The 20,846-nt window shown below is 34.1% G+C and overlaps 1 protein-coding gene and 1 pseudogene across 2 annotated transcripts; both read right to left on the reverse strand.

Annotated features, from left to right (window-relative positions):
- Positions 1 to 793: 793 nt before the first annotated feature.
- LOC149420605 (alpha-amylase A-like) lies at positions 794 to 7,463 on the reverse strand (annotated as a pseudogene).
- LOC149420606 (alpha-amylase 1-like) lies at positions 7,357 to 18,670 on the reverse strand. 2 transcript variants are annotated; one of them, XM_089636236.1, is made up of 10 exons: positions 18,648 to 18,670; positions 17,788 to 17,978; positions 17,069 to 17,214; positions 10,066 to 10,234; positions 9,690 to 9,805; positions 9,393 to 9,579; positions 8,948 to 9,268; positions 8,262 to 8,462; positions 7,930 to 8,091; positions 7,357 to 7,469 (listed from the first exon to the last, which is right to left on the reverse strand). In XM_089636236.1, the coding sequence occupies exons 2-10, from the start codon at positions 17,965 to 17,967 to the stop codon at positions 7,464 to 7,466; spliced, it is 1,488 nt and encodes a 495-aa protein (XP_089492362.1). In that variant the 5' UTR covers positions 17,968 to 17,978; positions 18,648 to 18,670; the 3' UTR covers positions 7,357 to 7,463. The 2 variants fall into 2 exon arrangements, with proteins under 2 accessions (XP_089492362.1, XP_089492360.1); XM_089636234.1 differs by lacking the exon at positions 7,357 to 7,469 and having other exon boundaries at positions 7,912 to 8,091.
- Between the last annotated feature and the right edge of the window lie 2,176 nt (positions 18,671 to 20,846).

A 20,846-nucleotide genomic window follows, 5' to 3' on the forward strand; every position in this document is an offset into this window, starting at 1 on the left:
GAAAAATTGTTAACTGCATTTGAGCGTTGTGTTGATTGATTGAATTTTGTATTACGATTTAGGTATTAATCTTATCAATCTATATCAGTGGGTTCTCAAAAATATGTTGTCTTACTACCAAACGACCCTTCTTAAGAATGTGCTATCTTACTACAAAAACGACCCTTCTTAAGAGTGCTATAATTTGATTTATCAAAAAATTAGAAATGCTTTAGCAAATTAATATGAGAAGATTTTGAAAATAACCGTTTAAAAGAAATGTGTCTTTCATCAAACACTTCTTATTTAGAGTGTTTGATGAGGTTCATCATTCACCTCTTATTTAGAGTGTTTGACGAGGTTCATCATTCACTTCTTATTTTGAGTGTTTGATGACATTCATCAAACACTTCCTATTTAGAGTGATTGATGACATTCATCAAACACTTCTTACTTAGAGTGTTGATGACATTCATCAAACACTTCTTATTTAGAGTGATTGATGACATTCATCAAACACTTCTTAATTGTTTGATAAGGACACATTTCTTTGAAACACCACTGGCAGTTTCATGGTTATATTATGTTTTCTGGTGATTTATTGCATTTGATATACTTTTATAATGAAAAATCGGTTCAAATGAAAAATCCATATATTTTCATATTATTTTATTGTTCAGTGAAACAATCACTTACTGTGGGTGCTTCGGTTTTATGTGAAACTTGCATCATGTGAATCTTAACTAGTTTACATATAACTTTTAATGGTACTTCGTTTTACTTCTCAAGACTGCAGGTCTTTTTTCTGGTCCATTTACAGCTAGAAGAAAAAAATCACTAATTAATACTCGTATATTTCATGAAAATGCAAAGACTATAAATAAAAAATACTAATTTCCTTTGAACTTGTTGTTGTTATTATTTGATCACTTTTGTTTGAAATATTATCTTAAATATGTTCATACTCAAAATCTATTTAAAATTAATATGCTGACTAACTAGTCTTTTGGTTTAGCGATTTTTTTTTGTAATGACGAGTAAAAAAGTTAAAGAAATTAAAACAGTAACAACCGTCAATTTATCAATGTCATGTAAATGCCAATTAAAGACCATGTATTTCAAATTTAAAAAATCTTACAGTATTTTAATATTTTCCGAAAGAGGCCACCACAGATCACATTTTAAGCTTTGTTTAGAGAATTAAAAAAAAAAAATTGTCTTACCTTTGCTCCAGCATGGATGGCAAGAACAATATCATCTTCTCCACTTCCAATGGAGATTTGAGCACGTCCATCTCCACCAACTTTGATGGTCTTTCCTGTGCAGCTGTTTCCAGATTTGGATCCGGAAATGATATCGCAGTAAGAACCGGAGGGCAGACAGGTCTGAAAGAAAAAAAAATCATTACATTTTTCTAGGCAATTTAGAAACTGGTATTTTTATACATATCTTCTCTATAGAAGAGTCAAAAATTTTAAATCATATAAAAAAAATACTTTTTCCGTCCAAAATTATAAATATTCGTTTTTAAATGGATGTTACTAGAAAAAAACATCGAACAGAGTATGAAAAAAATTAAAATATTTTTTCTTAATTGCCTGTCATAACCAGTGAAAAGGAGGTCCAAAGACCGGCTAGCCAAATATAAGGTGGAAGAGGATGGATGAGCGTAATACTAAAAAACCATTGCGCAGCACGAGGGATTTTTTCAATGGGTTTATAAAAGGTAAATCTGAATTTTACATGCCAATAATTTATGAAAGCAGTACCGAACAAGAATATATGAATAAGATGTGATGCATTATTACCTGAAGAGACTGGTTTAGGTCGTTGTTGTCGTTGTTAAAGGCGATGAATCCTTTCTTTCCTCTGCAGAAGGAGATCTGGTTGTTTCCATTGTCCCACCAGTTGGAGAGTCCAGTTCCCTTGACCTGATTGAGGAAAGCGACCATGTTGAAGATCTGCCTCCATCTGTGCTCACATACCCATCCATTGCCGCAAGTTCCATCCTGGAAATGGTTTTAGGAAATTATTATTATTAGGAAAGAATGGTGGATACATGAACACTAATCATTAATCGATGGTCTTTAGTAAAAGCCACACATAGACAGACTGAGGAAATGGTGGATTTACTGCATGTGAGAAGATTGTAGTAGGCTAGAAACCCCAAATACTCTGAGAACCTCAGGACATCTCTGCACCCTGGAACGGATCGTGATTTTGGCATGTATTATTGAATTTGTAATTTTTTTTTTTATTTAATTAAAATCAAATTTAATAATATAATTATTAAGTTCTGCAAGTATTTTTTGGTTTTTGTTATTGTTACAGCTGTTTCGGCTTTCAAGGCCATTTTCAAACTGTGATTTATCCACGTTTAGACGACTTATTAATATGATTCTATTTTACCCCCTCCCAAATTTAAAATGATTTATTACCGGTTAAACCAATTTACTGATAAAAATAATTGTGACAATAGATTTCATATTCTGTGGGGGTATTTTGAAGTCTGGTTTCCCCACATTAATTTTTTCTTAGTTGTTCAATAATGATGTAGCAGTTATTAATTTATTTAAATGTATTATATTGTTTAGGTTTTGGTTAAGGTTTAAATTTGGGAGGGGGTAAAATAGAATCACATTAATAAGTCATCTAAATGTGGCTAAACGACAGTTTGAAAATGGTCTTGAAAGCTGAAACAGCTGTAACAATAACAAAAACCAAAAAATACTTGCAGAACTTAATAATTATATTATTAAATTTGATTTTAATTAAATAAAAATAAAAAATTAAATGGAGTTCTATGAATTAAACACAAAAACAATAAATAAATTAATATATTATTGAGTTAAACTTTACTTATAGGCGTACATACACAGAATTCTGTAAAAAAGGAATTAAAAATCTCTGCATAATGATTCATGCAATTTAATACAGATCCGTAAAAAACGAATTCATTTACTGTACAAGTTCAGGAATACAACAACCTGAGTCTTTTATGGGAAAAAAAAGTAGTGGTGTGCTTGAGAAAGGATCTTTTGAAAATTTTAAACGTATTCAAAATGGAAACTGTAATTTAAGAAAATATTTCTTGATTTGAAAATAAAAACACAATTATTGTTAAGGATTACGTAAAAAAGGATGAAGTAAACATGTACTGCGTTTACCAGGAAGATTCGTATTAGAATGTAATCATAACTAATTGCACTTACCGCATTAATAAAGGGGCTGATCAGGTTGCCGCTTCCGTCTTGAGGTGGACCCTGGTCTCCATCGCTGAAAGCAAAACTACTCATGATCCTGGGTTCTCCGTAGGAATGGGCAAGATTGAAGGCGGTAGCTGCCTTGTATTGCTTGGCCTGCTTGTAAGTCAGAATGCTATCTCCACCAGCTCCATGACCCCTCTGGTTGTCGTGGTTGTCTACGAAGTTAAGACCGTCTCCTTGGGCAACCATTCCCCATGCTGGTCCCCAGTTGACCAAATACTTCAGTGCATTGTTTCCACGAAAAAGATTGCCGATTTCGACGGAAAACTGTTGAAAAACGAGTTACAAAGTTAAAAGTCTGTTTAGAGGTGATGTACCTACAAATATTTCTGTACTAAATCATTGAAATGCCACTTATAGCGTTCATTAAAGCGGCTACAGACCATCTGATTGTATCTGATTTGTATGAAACGTGTCGAAAGGGATCTGGAAATGGGCGAGGCATGGAATGACGGTGGGATGGTCAAACCTTCCCATACGTTTCCTTCAAGGTAAATAAACAAAATCAGATCGTCTTTTGTTGCCATTTGTTTGGCCGTATATGATTTTAGTAAAATAATCACCTTGAATTCAGTGACGGCGGCCAATGGAGTATACTCTCCCTTGGCGATGGCTTCACCACCAAGGTCGATGACTTCCGGTACGATGTAGGGGCAAGCACCACTTGGGAAATATGCGGTGTTCAAGTTCTTTAGCCTACCATATATGACTTTCAAATCTCCGGGCCACATGTGCTTAGCGGCATCAATTCTGCAATTTTAAGGTTATTTATTACTTTACTTTTATTTTGTTTGGGAAACATATTGTATTTGAAATGGCGTTGTTGACGGTCGAAACGCGAAAATTTTTTTTTTTTACAACGTTGCCCTACCTGAAACCTGCCACTCCGATATCGATCATACTGTTCAACATGTCGACGATCTTGCCCCTGACGTGTTCAGACCCCTGGTTCAAGTCATGGAGTTTAAGAAGCTCGCAGTTCCGAATCTAAATCTAAATCACAATGTTTCGTGAAATCGGTATAGCGAAAAAATTTTACTAAGAAAGAACACATATAAAAGGATGATCTTAAGAAGATCATAGCCTCAACAAATCATTAGAAAGGCAAATTTTCAATTCAAAGTTTTTTACAAAAGTCTTGGGAGTATGTGTGGAAGGATCCACATCTTTAAAATATCAAATTAGCTATCGGGTTCGACAGGAGGCCCACAAAGGGAGAAAGTATCGTTACACACCTGGTTGGCATCATTGTAGTTAGTGATACCGCAAATGGACTTATTGAAATCATCGACTCCGTAGGGAACAGCGAGCTAGTTCCTGCTGTCGCTGGAAGTGTTGGTTCCACCGGTTCCTTGGCCACCACCCCCTCCGGTCATGTGATTGAAGACAACATCGGGGATATAAGTTGATAGAATGCATTGACATCGACAACGAGCCTATCTGACGAGTTTTAGCTCAATCGGATGTCGGAGAGTAATTTTATTTCCACTCAACAAGAGTTCATTTATTCAAGAAAACAAAATCTAAATTCAAATAGTTCTAAAAAAAGATTTCTCCGATGTTAGGCACTTGGTAAGCGGCAAGTTCAGAGATTGCAAGATAATTAAGTATACAGGCTTATAGTGGATATTTTGTACGAAAAATCTTTCCTCTCACATTTTTAATAAAACCATTGGTAAATTTTACGTCATTGAGTACGCGAAGCACCGCGGCCGGGTTCGTAAGTTAGTTCGGGTCGAAAAATACGCTTGCTCGTCCCATCAGAACACTCGGAACACACAAATAAATTACATTATTTGTAGCACCTTTTTAAAATCTGACAATCTAACCTCTTAAAACTCCAATGAAATAAAAAAAATAATAATTTCAATAAAATTTATAAAAAAAATTTTAGAAATCGTAGACAAAAAAATTACAGGCGTAGGTAGACCAATAAATTATTCATTAGAATAATCTGGACTACAGTTATTCGTTGGTTTCATTAATGTATTAATTTGAAATAGTCCATGCGGCTGGGCACGCGAAAGCGATGTGAAACGGACGGGGTTCGGAAGTTTCCGCCATTTTCCGGATGAATAAGTGGTTGTTCTAACATTCAACCACTACAGACTATTAGGCAATCTTACGAGGACTCTTATTATTATATATTTATATGGCGGACAGCGGTGAGGGTCACTAGAATAAACTCAAATTTTTTTTTAAATTCATTTTCACTTATTTTTTTGAAGTTTATAAATACGTTGGAATAAAGATATTGAAAATAACAGAAAAACATTTAAAAAAAAAACAAAAATAGTTAACAAAAAACTACCGGGCTGCAAGGAATACTAAAAAATTCTTCAATGGGTTGATCAAGACTTCAGTTATTCATCGCTTTCATTCATGTTTGTACTCGATGACGTAAAATTTACCAATTTTTATGCTACGAGTACTTACCGAAATTTTGAATATTAATTGACCCCTATCGTAAGAAACCATTCCCGTTTATGTACCTTATGACGTAATGCTTAGAAAAAAAATCGCTCACTATTTCTATTACTGGAAAACAGGCGCACCGGCAAACCAACTTTTTTAAGGCTTACTAAACGTCCATTGTCACTACAAAGGAGTTTCATCTATGTACCGGATGACGTAGTGTTTGTTGTAGTGGGATCCTAGACTAAAAGGACATTGGCTTCCAGGCCGTCACACTTGTTCCAAATTATTAGAGTTTCTAGTCTAAATAAAGCCCCATTCAAGATACCATAAGAAAATAGGAAAATAAAATATAACACTACGATGAGCAATTATAACAATTATATCATTTCGCAAAAAACAATCTTATCATTTTGTTACGTAAAACCATTGTCTATTTTATTTTCGTAAATTCACATGATATTGATTTTTTATATCAAGGCCATAAATCTATTATAAATCTCTTTATATCTGGAAAAATCATATCTGACGATTGTTCGCGAATGTATTTTAAGTACAACCATATTTATCGATCACGTAGTGTTATTTGTGGTACGTTGAAAATCATAATTTTATTATTTCAAAACTATACGATTCTTGGAGAAAATATATTTTCAAGACTGAGATTACGATAAAACATTTGTGTAGTATACTCTTTTGCTTTATACTTCGGCTCGTGCAAGTTCGATCAGTTATTTAGTCTTCAGTTATTTAGACTCTCAAGATATTTAGACTTTTTGTTATTTCGACTCTTCAGTTATTCAAATTCATTATTTACTTAGAAACTTCAGTTATTAGGACTCTTCAGTTATTTAGACTCTTCGGTTATTTAAACTCGGTTATTTACACTCTCCAGTTACTTTGACTCTTCGATTATTTAAACTCGGTTATTTACCCTCTCCGGTTACTTAGGCTGTACAATTAATCAAATTATTCAGTTATTAAGACTCAATTATTTACACAATTCAGTTATTTAATTTACTTAATTTTTTATTGCATATATTAACATTATATTAAACTGAAACTTTTTTGCTAAGTTTCGCTGTATTTTTCAAAACCATCTGACCATAACGTTTCCATCAGCATTGAATTTTCCGTAGATCTTATTCGTAGCACGGTTATAATTGGTTTCGCCACATTGGAATAAAATTTATATTGCTTTTAATTTACTTACTATTAGTTTTTATTGGCATTCCAACCGGTATAAAATGTATAATTTTAATGATATATTTCTCAAATGTTTCAGGGACTCACTGGAATTTGAACTCTCAACCTTGGACCAATATCTCAAGATTGAAAATATATTGTTTCCTTTCAGGAAATATATACAATGGATATCTCAGAAAACTATTTCTTCGAAAATTTTGGAATGTTTAGAATTTTTTTTTACTAAATTAATTATTGAACCGGGTAGTAGAGATTGTCCATGTCCTTTTTGTGTTGAGGTCGAATGAAAGTAAAATGGCTTTAGAAAATTTGACGGGAAATAATATATTGCATGTGAATTATTGCACCGTAATGCGCATAATAATAATAAACCTATTATTATAATGAATAACAATTTTCAGTTGTAAACAAATTCAATTTATTATATAAAATAAACAAAAAACCTGTATTTTATTGAAATATTTTATTCTTCAGTAAAACAATCGATTTCTTTGGTTTTATGTGAAACACTGATAATTTGATTCTTGACTAGTTATTTGACAACAGTTAGGTACTTCGTTTTACTTCTAAATACTGCGGGTCCTCTTTCTGGTCCATTTACAACTAGAACAAAGGTAAAAGCCATTATTCACTGTCTATTTCAACAATTCGAAGACAATATAAACAAGGCTTGAAGCAATTTTCAACTTCAAAAGTCATCTGGGCAACATCTCAGTCAAAAATTGAGGTGATCGTATTTGCATAAGATAGAATTATTTGGATGATTAGTACTGCACAAATTTTGTAAAAAATCGCTTCAAAGGCGCTGTGTTTAGATAAATAAAATTGCTAACGATGAAATTAGATTTTCAAACACAAGTTATCCATGTAATATGTTTTTTAAATTAACAGAAATTTAAAAACTAATAATTCTAACAGAAGTGGTAAGGAAAATGATCCTAGTGGAATTCTTCGATCCACGAGAGATACATATTTACCTTGACAATCCTATATTCTTGTTTTAAAGGAACCATGAAATATAATTGTTTGCAGAACTAAATAAAAATTAAAAATCATAGCTAACCTTGGCTCCAGCATGGATGGCCAGAACCATATCATCTTCTCCCCTTCCAATGGAGATCTGGGCACGTCCATCTCCTCCAACGGTGACGGTCTTTCCTGTGCAGCTGCTTCCAGATTTGGATCCGGAGATGACGTCACAGTAAGAACCGGAGGGTAGGCAGGTCTGGAAGTATACATACAAATGATTATATTTTAGTAATAATTACTGCAGTCAATTTAGAACTGGTATTTGAAACAACGACAAAAATTTCTCAAGTAGCATCGCGAGGAAGTTTCAATGATATGCTATTATTACAAAACACATTCATGAAATTCAAGTTTTGTATTAATTACCTGGAGAGACTGATTAAGGTCTGTGTTGTCATTGTTAAATGCGATAAATCCCTTATTTCCCCTGCAGAATGAGATCTGGTTGTTTCCATTGTCCCACCAGTTGGTGAGGGCGGTTCCCTTGACTTGGTTGCTGAACGCTACCATGTTGAAGATTTGTCTCCATCTGTGCTCGCACACCCATCCATTGCCGCAAGTGCCATCCTGGAAATAATGTTAGGAAATGGTTTCAGAATAATATCAATTATTTATCATTTAATTACAATATCGGCGAACTTAATAATATTTATTTCGAAACTATATAAAATTAAATTAAATGTCTTTCCAAATGATGCAGTAGTTTAAAGCTTAACCAGAGAAAATGGATTTGTTTACTGTCCAAGTTCAGAAATACGACAACCTGATTATTTTCTGGCCACTATATGGAAATGGTTAAAAATTCTGATATTTTTTAACGCGTTCAAATAAATTATTTAAAATGCGCATTGATTAAATAATAACATTTCAAAATTTAAAAAAAAACACCAGAAATTTTCAAAATAAATAAACAAAATATTATGTATCATATATCTAGTTAAATCAAATTAGGATCATGAGAGCATATTGCAGTCGGATGAATGGAATACACATTTTCAAATTTTTATAGCACCATTTACGACAGATCTTATTTAAGTTACATTTCAACTTACAGCATTGATAGAGGGGCTGATCAGATTATTGCTTGCGTCTTGAGGTGGTCCCTGTTCTCCGTCGTTGAAAGCGAAACTGCTCATGATTCTGGGTTCTCCGTAGGGATGGCCAAGATTGAAGGCGGTAGCTGCCTTGTATTGCTTGGCCTGCTTGTAAGTTAGGACGCTAGCTCCTCCAGCTCCGTGTCCCCTTTGGTTGTCATGATTGTCTATAAAGTTAAGACCGTCTCCTTGGGCAACCATTCCCCAAGCTGGTCCCCAGTTGACTAAGTACTTCAGGGGGTTATTTCCACGGAAGGCGTTTCCGATCTCGGCGGAGAACTAGTGAAACAAATATTGAAGGTTTAGGATAAATTGGTTAAAGAAGCATGGACATGCGCCTAGATTGGTGTAAAATTTTTAAATTATATAATTAATGGTTTTATCGGGTTGATCGAATAATTACCTTGAATTCAGTGACGGCGGCCAATGTAGTGTATTCATACTTGGAGATAGCTTCACCACCGAGGTCGATGACTTCCTGCACGATGTAGGGGCGAGAACCACTTGGGAAGTATGCGGTGTTTAGGTTGTTCAGCCTGCTGTAAATGATCTTTAAATCTCCAGGCCACATGTGCTTAGCGGCGTCAACTCTGGAATATTAAGATTAGATTAGTTTCTTGTCTACTTTAATTTTAAAGTTTCTTTTTTTTAAAGTATCATTATTAAATTCTTCAAACAAGATCGTTATTTTTGTGATTACCTGAATCCAGCGACTCCGATATTGATCATGTTGTTCAACATGTCGACGATCTTACCCCTGACATATTCAGATCCCTGGTTTAAGTCATGCAGTCCCTCAAGCTCGCAATTACGAACCTAAAAGAAAGATTCCGATAAGAAAAAGAAAATGTTAAAAACATCCCGAAACCAAAAGAAATAAATAATAAAGGGTAAACCTTTAGTCTAAAACCCACATATTATATTGTGCATATCCAGGAAATTCATAATAATATTGAGTCATGTGATCAATAAAATGTGCTGATTGACTCTCTTATATATGAATCCACGTGTTTAAATGGCCAAAAAAATATTTTGGTTCAGCAGGAGGCCCGAAAGGAGAAAATATCGTTACGCACCTGGTTGACATCGTTATAGTTGGAAATGCCGCAGATGGGTTTGTTGAAGTCATCTACTCCGTAGGGAACAGCTGGGTAGTTCCTGCTACCACTGGTGGCGCTAGATCCACCGGTTCCCTGGCCACCACCCCCTCCGGTCATGTGGTTGAAGACAACATCGGCGTAGATCCTATGGAAAATCACGTATTCAATTGACTTTAAAACATATATATATATATATTTTTTTTTTTTTTTTTTTTAAAAGAAAGACAAACATTCCCGGGTTACGAATAGCCTGACAATGTTTTAAAATCTCCTACTACCACCACAGTAAGCTGAAAATGTTTCTTGTGTTGTGATGGAGGACTTAGCCAGCCGAGGAATTGAACACCCTACGCCCGAGTGGGACACAAGCGCGATGTCAACTCGGCCACCGACCGGTTATAGACACTCACCTACTTTAAAAAGTGTTGTGATATATATATATATTTTATCTATTTATACTTTTGACGGCCCCCGTGGTCGAGGGGTAAGGTTCAAATACCGGCGTGCACAAGTAAATGTTATTTGATTAATTTATGTTATTTCACATTTTATTCATTTAAAATAATATAGGTATAATATACTTGGGGCACGTTCCAGAGCGAAAGATACTCCCAGTATTGCACTGGTGTTAGACAACCATAACGAATAAAAAAATTGCTTTAAATGGTTTTAGCCGTGTTTGGTGACCTGATCTGAATAGCCAGGAGCACTCCCCCTCACCTTCCTCTTCCCCATCTCTTTCCCCTCCTCGATATCTAAAGTCGCACAACATCCCCCAATTGGGGATGCCAGAGTCTCACTGGCTCCAGACGGTTGTGAGCAGTTGGGACTATTGTGCGATATTCACATTAAAAAAATATATTCTAATTACTTGCCCCCGCACAAAATATTTATTCATTAAATTTGTGTAATGTTTTTTGTTTCTTATTAAATTATAGCGAGTTAAATCTTCAATCTTATTAGTAGGTGACCAAATACTTAAGGTGAAGCTATAAGTAAAAGCACTATTTAGATTAATCCTTACTACGAATCGGTGTAGGTTATCAATACCAAAAATATACCAAGGATATATTTAAGCTTGTTTTTCGCTTGGCTTACTCAGAATAAAAATAAAATTGTTAATTACGTCATGAAAAATATAAGCGAAAACTACTAAATAGATTTATTTTTCAAAAGTTTGCTATGAACTCGTATAAGAAACAACTTTTAAAAATACTATTTTATGGCTATGTTTATTTGCTACCACTTGACTTGATTAACTTTTTTTCTTTTTATTAAATTATTCACAAAAATTTAAATCCACTTTGGCGCTTACGTAATAATATTTGAGTGAAACATTGTATTGAATTCTAGAATTTCTTCAGAAGCCCGCCGAGAGCGGCAACGAACAGACGTCAGATCTGTGCCATATGTTTAACAGCTTCTTTCCTAGTGTCATAATTTTAGCTAGGGGCATTTTTAGTTCTCATACCGTGAGGGAAATTTTGTGTTTTTTTCTGATATTATTATTTTTCGCGACCAAAATATTATACCTTTTCAATACATCTATTTGAAAATCACTTTTGTTTTCTTGAAAGTATTTATGAACTACCTGACATCCAATCGAGCAGAAAATCGGTAGATAGACTCGTTGTCGATGATAACGCATTGAATCGGACATAAACGCATTTATCTGAAATTGAACAACAGTTAATATACGCAATAAATATCGGTCCTACCAAATTGGGATTTGGCTCATTTTTTACCGTGGTTGACTTCAGTCCCTGGGGAAAAAGATTTATTATTTAGTAAAATCTAATAAAAACTAAAAAAAACATGTATTTATAGCAAAAAAATCTAGTTTTAAACGCATTAATTTTTTAAATCTCAAAATACTACTTTTTAATCGATGGTTTTATTCCGTGTTTACCTGAGTTAATGATTTATTTCTCATGAACAAAACGCTTTCCGTTTGTGTTAATAATTACTAATGATGAGTTTTTATGGGCACATAATTAAAAATAGGGAAGTGAAAACAAAAACAAATATCCAAATGTAAACAAGCTAAGAAAACGAAAAAAATATTCTCAGGAAATGTGGAATCGCGTTATAGCAGTACAATAGGTGTGTAATCCAATTTCCGTTTTTTTTTAAAGTTTTTATTTAATTTGACAAAATTTACCTGACTAAATTTGTTTATACAGGGTGTATCGGCCAGTAACAGACAAATTTTAACCAGCTATTCCTTAGCACATTTGGAGTAAAAAATATTATCTGCACTTTGCTGTCCGGTAACATTTTTTTTCTTTTAAAAACAAAAAATAAATAAGATTTCCACACTCCGTTACTGCCTACAGTATAGGGGTAAAATAATTGGCAACGCCGCGCTACTGTCATCTCTTTCACGCGTATTCTGTCTCAAGTCCCGTGTGGGCTGTTATTAGCAAGTGTGTCGAAAAGCGTGTTCGTTCTTTCCTACACACGAAATAATAATATTTAAAAATGAGACAAATGGTGCCATACATTTCATTGTGATTGTAAAAGCGCGCCAATACGTAAGTATATTATTTAACGAAACTCGAATAAGAATTGCCAGGTGGGTTTTTTCATCGCTTTAATCTGGCTTCAAACAATAATTAAACACGTAAAAATGTATTAAAATATTTCCAAGTATTATTGAATATAATTTTACAGTACAGTACTTTGAACCTTCGCAATAAATTTATTTGATTTTAAGTTTAGTTTGTAGAACTCCAATTCAATTAAGAGAATTTTTTTATTTTTAACAGTTTTATTATTAAATTTATAAAAACAGTGTGTTTATAAACAAATTATGCAAGTTGTAATTATAATTACGCGTGACAGCTGTTTCACCTTCTGACGGCATTAACTGTGGTGAAGGCACTTACAGACGATAATAAAATAAAAATAGAAAGTGATAACTTTCTTTTTTTATTATCCTGGCTTTATTGATTTCCGAGTAAATTGTCATAAATTATTGTTTGCTAATCCCTATTATTGCATTGTTTAAAATTTCACTTAATGTCGTTGGTATTTCCAACTGACGACTCAGGGGTTTATTTCCCTGAATAATTAAGTATTTTGGGGTCTAATTACTATGCATTTCATTACATCCGATATATCTACACAATTTTTATGTTGAATTGGTGTAAATTTTATGGCTAAAGGAAGGAGTGGAAGGTGAGGAAGTACCTGGATATTCAGATCTGGTCAACAAATACGGCTAGTCATTTGAAGTAACGTTTCAATTCTGAATTAATTAATCAATTACGAAAAAGCGTGCGGTTAAGAATATTTTTTTAAATTAAAGTTGTAATTTATTGTCGAGTTTTAAAAAAAATTGCGATGTTTTAAATAAAATGTAATAATTATTATTTAAATAACTTAGCAATCTGGCAGCATTCATTTGGCAGATGGTCAATCCCATGCTTATCCCATGCAGTCATGACGTGTTTTCCTTTGTGTGAGTGCTTTCTGCTCGCTGTTGAGCGATTTTATATGAACCGTTTTTGATCAGGATTGTTTTTAAAACTATACATTCTTTGTACCTTCAAATAAGTGGAAATAAACTTAAGTATGTCAAGCTGCTCGTTATGTTGCGGTAATTCTGGAAGGCTTTTAACAAAAGCAATAATATTCATAAACCACAGTCCGCGAAGTTGTAAATAACTAAATTTATTAAAAAATATACGTTGTAGGATAGCCTAATAAGTAACATTTTTACAGAGCACTAAAAAACAACGGCGCTATTCAAATAATCCAATTATTATTATTGATAAGTACCTAAGTGAGGAAAATTGTTTTTAAAAGTGCTCAGAATTATTGGACTTCAATGGTCTTCGATTATAAATTCAGGAAACCTACTTATTAGTTTCTTACTTTCAAAATTAGACTATTTAATACGTGAAACGCGTAAGAGGTGAAACCAGAGCATTCCAGAGGTGAAACAATTTCGATACAAAAATAAAACTGATGTGTACAATACAAGAAGACAATCAGTGATTCGCATACGAAAAATGTGAAATATTTATTTTCTATAATACGGGCTTCGTCCGCAGCAACGTCAGGAATCGGTATTGAAACGCGAGTTGAGTTGCGACGTTGCTTTCAAACTTTGACATACGATAAAACAGTGGTGACATGTGGTGAAAATATGAATAATATTTTTTTATTAAAAAAAAACGTTACCGGACAGCAAAGTGCACATAAGATTTTGTAATCCAAATATGCTAAGGAATAACTGGTTAAAGTTTGTCGGGTACGTGCCGATACACCCTGTATATTGTTATTGCGCCCGCACTTTTTTTTATTTTTTATAGTGAATAACTCACAAGAGTCCCAACTGCTCCCGTCTGGAGCCAGTGAGACTATGGCATCCCCAATTGGGGGATGTTGTGAGGCTGACGGTAAGTGGGGAAGGGAAAGAGGAAGGTGGGGAAGTACCTGGCTATTCAGATCTAGTCACTAAACACGGCTAAAGCCATTTGGAGCAACGTTTCAATTCTGAATGGTGGTCTTACACCAGGGCGATACTGGTAGTATCTTCCACTCTGGAACGTGCCGCAAATATACTATATATTATTTTAATTAATTAATTGTGAAATAACACAAATTAATCAAATAAAATTTATTTGCGCACGCGGGGTTCGAACCCGCGACCTTCGGAATGGCAGTCCAATGCGTTACCACTGGACTATGCCGGCCGTCACTACTAATTTCAAAATATAAAATTTCTATAAATAATAATAAATTCCAAGAAAGTTTAAAACACTATACGTACCTACCTCCGTTTCAATTTTCAACCTAATTTTTGTTCATAAGTTCAACATTGGTAAATAAAAACATAAAAAAATTCTGCTCTACTATAGTTTATTAGTATTTTTTTTATAAAGTTGCACTGAAATTCACGAAAAACCAAACCTAGTCGTGCATTAACTTGTTCGCATTTTTACGTCTTTATCTCGGTATCTATTAAAGATAGAAGAAAAACTGTGAATTGAATTTTTCTCAGAGTAGAGTGTGAGAGTTCGTTAATAATATAGTTTTTCCTGAATTTAACAAAAAAATATATATTAATTTCTGTCGATCCACAAATCGATAGATTGAATGAAGAATTATTGGTTCATATGAGATGGTTGTGAGTTGTTCCTCGATAAATTCTTATACTGAGATTTGTTTGCTTTAATTGTTATTTAAAATTGCATTTAAAAATGATTTTATAATGATATAAGTACGCAAATTTGGTAAAGTGCATGTAAGATTTAAAGGTGTAAGTTTTGCATGATAGTTTATAAGTAATGTTAGTTAGATTTTCAAATATTTCAGGTTATTTGTAATCCGGGAATTTTTGCGTTTCTTAAAAAAAAAATAATAATATTAACACTTCCGGCGGGGAGGGTAGTTTTACCTCTTACGCCGCGCCGGTCCTATTTGAATGGAGAGAAAGGAATTGCTTTTCCGATAATTTTATACTAATATCAATGTCTTTGGAAGGGTTCCAACTTCCAAATGAACGCATAACACATGCTTCCACTTGTCGCACGAGATGCGGAAGTTTTTGTTTGTTTTGTAATGATTTGTGCGAAAATGAAGAAAGAAAATATACAGTAAAATATATACATTTTTACAAATAAAAATCACTAAATGGCTAAATACTGACGTTAACTTCAGTTTATGAAGTCTTATTTCAGAAGTAGGCTTTGTTTTCAGATAAAAAAAATTAAAGTTGCAGTGTGGTGACAAATATATAGAAAATTGAGGTGATTTTGCACAAAAACGGCGCTATACAAATCATCCAAATATTATTATTTATTTTTATAAAACCTCAATAAATATATGTTTTATTTTAAAAGAAATAGCTGTTTAAAACTAAACTGAATCCTCGAATCGGACTTGAATTGGATTTTGTGCTTGAAGTGTGTTATTATACATAATTAATATATATATATATAATTTTAATAATGCTCTTGTTATTTTTAATGATTATTCACATAAATATATCGACAAAAAAATAATAAATTACAGCATTTAAAAATAAAAATTAAACTGTGTAATTATATTATCATTAATCCCTAAAGTTTAAGAATTCTTGGCAATTGAAAGACAGCGCGTTCACGACTGCTGTTCTCACAAAAACTACGCTAGTATGCGTCCACCAGTTAAAAGGGTTTTAGCGAGCGTGCGGCAGGATCAACATAAGGAGATCCTGCTGGGCGCTTTCTACCTATTACAGGGACTTACTGCAACTCGACTCTCATTATTTTAAAATTCCTTGTCTCGCGCAGACAACACAGATAATTTTAACGATATGTGTAGATCGATTATTATTTTGGAAGTTGAAAAAGCAAAAATATTTTTGGTTTTCATATTCCTCTTAACTTCAAAGATTATCAATCCGAAGCACTTAAAACTTTATCCATAGTTACTAGGTTAAGAACCATTGTCTTATGTCGGTGTTTATTACGTTATTGCCAAAATGTATCTTGTGGTGCGTTTGTTTAACAAATTAATTGATATTTGATATATTTCCATGACTCATATTTAATTTTAATAGCATTGGGCAGATCCAAATCACAACAAATTGTTCGTATTACTTCGACGCACATACCAGGGAGTTAAAAAAACGCTTTCTTCTTTTGAACAGCTTTGTATATTGTCATTACGACTTTTCTGAGATTTATTAACACCCAAAATTTACGTTCAACGAATTTTTTTGCTTAATTTTCAAAAGATTCTTAATCACCTAGACCGTAGTTTCGAAAATATGTTACTAATATTTTTCATATATTCACGTTAAGCACGTGCTAAGTATGGCAGTCAAAAACCATACAGAAATACAATGTGCAATAACTTATATTATTAATAAAGGAGAAAACAAGTATTATTAGTCATGTTGTGTAAATGGTGCGTTTTTGCCACTTTTAAAAACATAAAATGAATTATTAAGACAACTCACATTCAGTACATTTTAATGACTCACCTCACTCCGACTTTGTTGCACCTGTTGACCATGTCCCTGAATGCGTTCTCATCTCCGGAGCGGGTGATGAGCTTGTAGGAGATGGGCTGGTACCTTTCGTACCATGGACGGTTTCCAACACGCACGTTCTCAGTTGGGGGAGAAACCTGCCATGGAATAATGTTTTACTCTACCGAACTAAAGTATAATAATCAATGCTTCAAACAAGTTTTTTTATCGTATCTATATGTATAGAGTGTAGAGTGAAAATAAACTAAACCAATAAACGAATAAGTTGAAAAATGGAACAGAGGACTTATTAGCAAGCCTTGCAGAACTCCCAACATATTCGTTTTTCACAATTCCCTATTTTGGCTCACTAAAAACGAATTTTAATTATAAGTTAGTGAACGCTAAGTGAAATGCCATAGAAGTGAATCTCGTTAACTTGAAGTATGTAAGTTTCTCAGAAGTATCTAGGTCTGAAGTAAATATATTGAGTCATTGAAGACTATATTCAAACATCAATCAAAAATTTTAAACAGACTAATCATCTCGGAGATTCTAATTTTGATTTTTATGTTTCAAATTTTCATTTGAGGGTGATTTTGCACAAAAACGGCGCTATAAAAATCATCCAAATATTATTATTATTATGACAATTTGAGGTTTTACTCATTATGTCAATCTAAAAATAAACATAAATTAATATACTGGCTAGATTAAACTGATTGATTTACTTGGACTCCTCCGAATCCGTTGGGTGCCAGGAACCTCTCGCACTCAGCGGCGACGTCAGCCCATTTCCACTCGAAGAGATGGACCATGACGGACCTGCCATCCCAGTAGTGGAGATCCTTGTGTTGAGCGTTGGCCTTGGCGGCGATTGCCACAAGGAGGAAAGCTAGGACGATCCTCATCACTATTTTTCCTAAAAAAATATATGACAATATTATATACGGTGTCCGGAAACTCGTAGTACAAGCGGGAAACTGGAGAATCTACACCACATGGGGAACCCAAATAAACATAAAGTTTTTTGATTTGAGCATTTTCACAAAAAAAAAAAAAAAATATATATATATATATTTTTCGGCTGTTTTAGGGTTAAAGTTTTTTCTGGTGTTTAGGGTTGAACAAAAGATGTTTTAACCCTGCAGAGCAGAAATATTTTATGATTACACCGGATTAAATGAAGGGTGATTTCAAAATAATGCTTCAAATCCGAGTTTCTTCATTTGTTTTACTTTCAAATAGTTTTAATTAGTTGGGTACTTTGATCTTCAGTAATAATTTATAAGAATTTGATTAAAAAAAAAAAATCAACTTCTAACTCGATTTACTCGATAACGAATGCTCAAATAAAAAAAAAAACTATATTACAAAATCGACTCCAAATGTAATGTAGATTCACCAGTTTCCCGCTTGTACTACGAGTTTCCGGACACCCTGTATATGCTGCTACATTTAATGAACAATTTTTGCCCTGGCACCGAATATTTTTTTTTAAATTTTGTTTTTCAATTTATTTTTTTCTTCTTACTGAAGAGAATTAAATATTATCAATATAAGCAAAATGACCATAAAAAAAAATATTTACTTATTTGCCCGTGCTAATGAATCAGAACTCAAAGTGAAACTGCTTCGAAGCAGGTGAATTGTCCATTATATAGTCCCTACGAATGTGATAAGGCTGACCGATGTTTTCACATGTCAGTAATCATGAGCCGCTTTTGATAAAATTAATTCACAGGTATTTCCTTTTGATCTATAAATAAACAAACAGATTATAATACTGTACACTAGCTAACGTGTACCCGGCGTTGCTTTACTTTGAATAATGATGCTTAATGAAGCTCAAACACATCTGACAGCTCTACAAGATGTCTTGGTAGAGAAGCAGTCGAAGGTCTCAAAAGACCAGCAGCTGAGAATTGCCAGAAACGTGTCGGAAGTTTTTAGATCCGTATCTCAGCTGTTGTTGGAGCGCGAGACCATGCGTGCTGATCTGGCCACAGTGACTGCCCAACTGAGAATGACAGAAATCAAAGTACGACACGTGAAGAGCGAAAAAAGACAACTTGAACAAAAAATTATTCAACTAGAGTCTGATCTTGGACCTGTAATGCGGAGAGTAGCGGAGGCAACGGAGGCTAGCCTCTCATTTGCTGACATTGCCCGCAAACAGCCTAATGATGCTCACCAACCCCCTCCACTTACCCAATATGGACATCTTGTCGGAGCACCAAGATCAGGCGTATGCGTATTTCCAACAGATGCAGACGCCACCAAGGATAGTGATGGTACCGAAAAAATTATCCAGGACTTGATTCGGCCATCTGAGCTAGGCGTTCGGGTCACGGGAATAAAAAAGATAAGAAATAAAGGTATCTTGATAAACACGGCAACCGCAGGCGAGCAACAAAAACTATTAAATGCACCCTGTTTCGACAAATCAAGCACAATTAAGGCCCGACTGCCGACCAAGCGATCTCCGAGACTAATATTTTTTGGGGTACCGCGGGACTTGACTGACGAAGAATTTTTAAGGATCGCCTTAACTGGGGTTCCCAACATTCAAGACATTGAGGGAACTATTGCGTGCTGTAAATTTAGTCACTTAGCTGGTGCTCACACAGGAAACACTTGTCATCGTATTTATGAAATGCCAGCTATCGTGCGTAAATTACTTATTGAACAGGAGAAAGTATTTGTGAACTGGACTGTCTGCCGCGTCAAAGATTTTATTGGCCTTACTGTCTGCACTAAATGTCATATGATTGGACACTCATACAAATATTGCAGAGATACTAAACCTACATGTGGACACTGTGCACAAGAAAAACACACCCGTGAGTCGTGCCCAAATGCAGCCATCGAACCAGTTTGCGCTACATGCACCAGATTTGTAAGCCTGCTGACCATTCAACCGGAGATAGGGACAACTGCCCAGCTTACATAGCTGCCCTCAAGAAGGACCTAGCTACAATAGACTATGGAGTGTAATATACAAGAACACAAGTGCCTAACTATCGATGACTATACTCCCATGAAGAACTGTCTGCGAATAATGTATATGAACGCCAGAAGTATACAAAACAAGTTTGACGAAATTGAGGAAAAGGTCAGAAGATTATGCGATATTGTTCATGTTCTTGTCATCACTGAAACGTGGCTTGATGAAGTTCTTTTGCTTAAATGGTTTTTAGACTGCTTTTTCTTCTCGCCCAAATGAAGGAGGAGGAGGTGTGGCCATATATGTTCTGGATTCTATGAAGTGCTCTATCATTGAAAATTTTTCCAACGAAAATTCATTTTTAGGTATTAGTGTTTGCAGCAGTAATAGGAAACCAGTCAACATTTATGCCATTTATCGAAAACCTAACCTAAACAACATGCACGTTTTCCTAACAGATTTTGAAAAAATACTGAACAAAAGCAGACAAGATACATTAATACTCTGAGATTTCAACATTGACACTTCCATAAACACACCTTCTTCTTTAAATTTTATAAACACCTTATTAACATACAATTTCTCAATACAAAATAAATCATATCCCACGAGAGTCACTGATACAAGCAGCACTATTATAGATCACGTTATATCAAACAGACAAAACATTTTAACAACCATATCGAATATAGATGACCCGGTTAGTGAACACAATATACTAATTGTTGACTTTAAGAATAATTTTAAAAAATGATTTAATAATAGAACTAAACCACGCTTTACTAAACCTATCATCAACAGTATGGCAGTAAAATCTTATATTGCGACTAAAAAAATTGCTAT

This window comes from Hesperophylax consimilis, chromosome 10 (genome assembly GCF_061612785.1).
Source record: "Hesperophylax consimilis isolate HC1 chromosome 10, BYU_Hcon_1.0, whole genome shotgun sequence".
Lineage (NCBI taxonomy): Eukaryota > Metazoa > Arthropoda > Insecta > Trichoptera > Limnephilidae > Hesperophylax > Hesperophylax consimilis.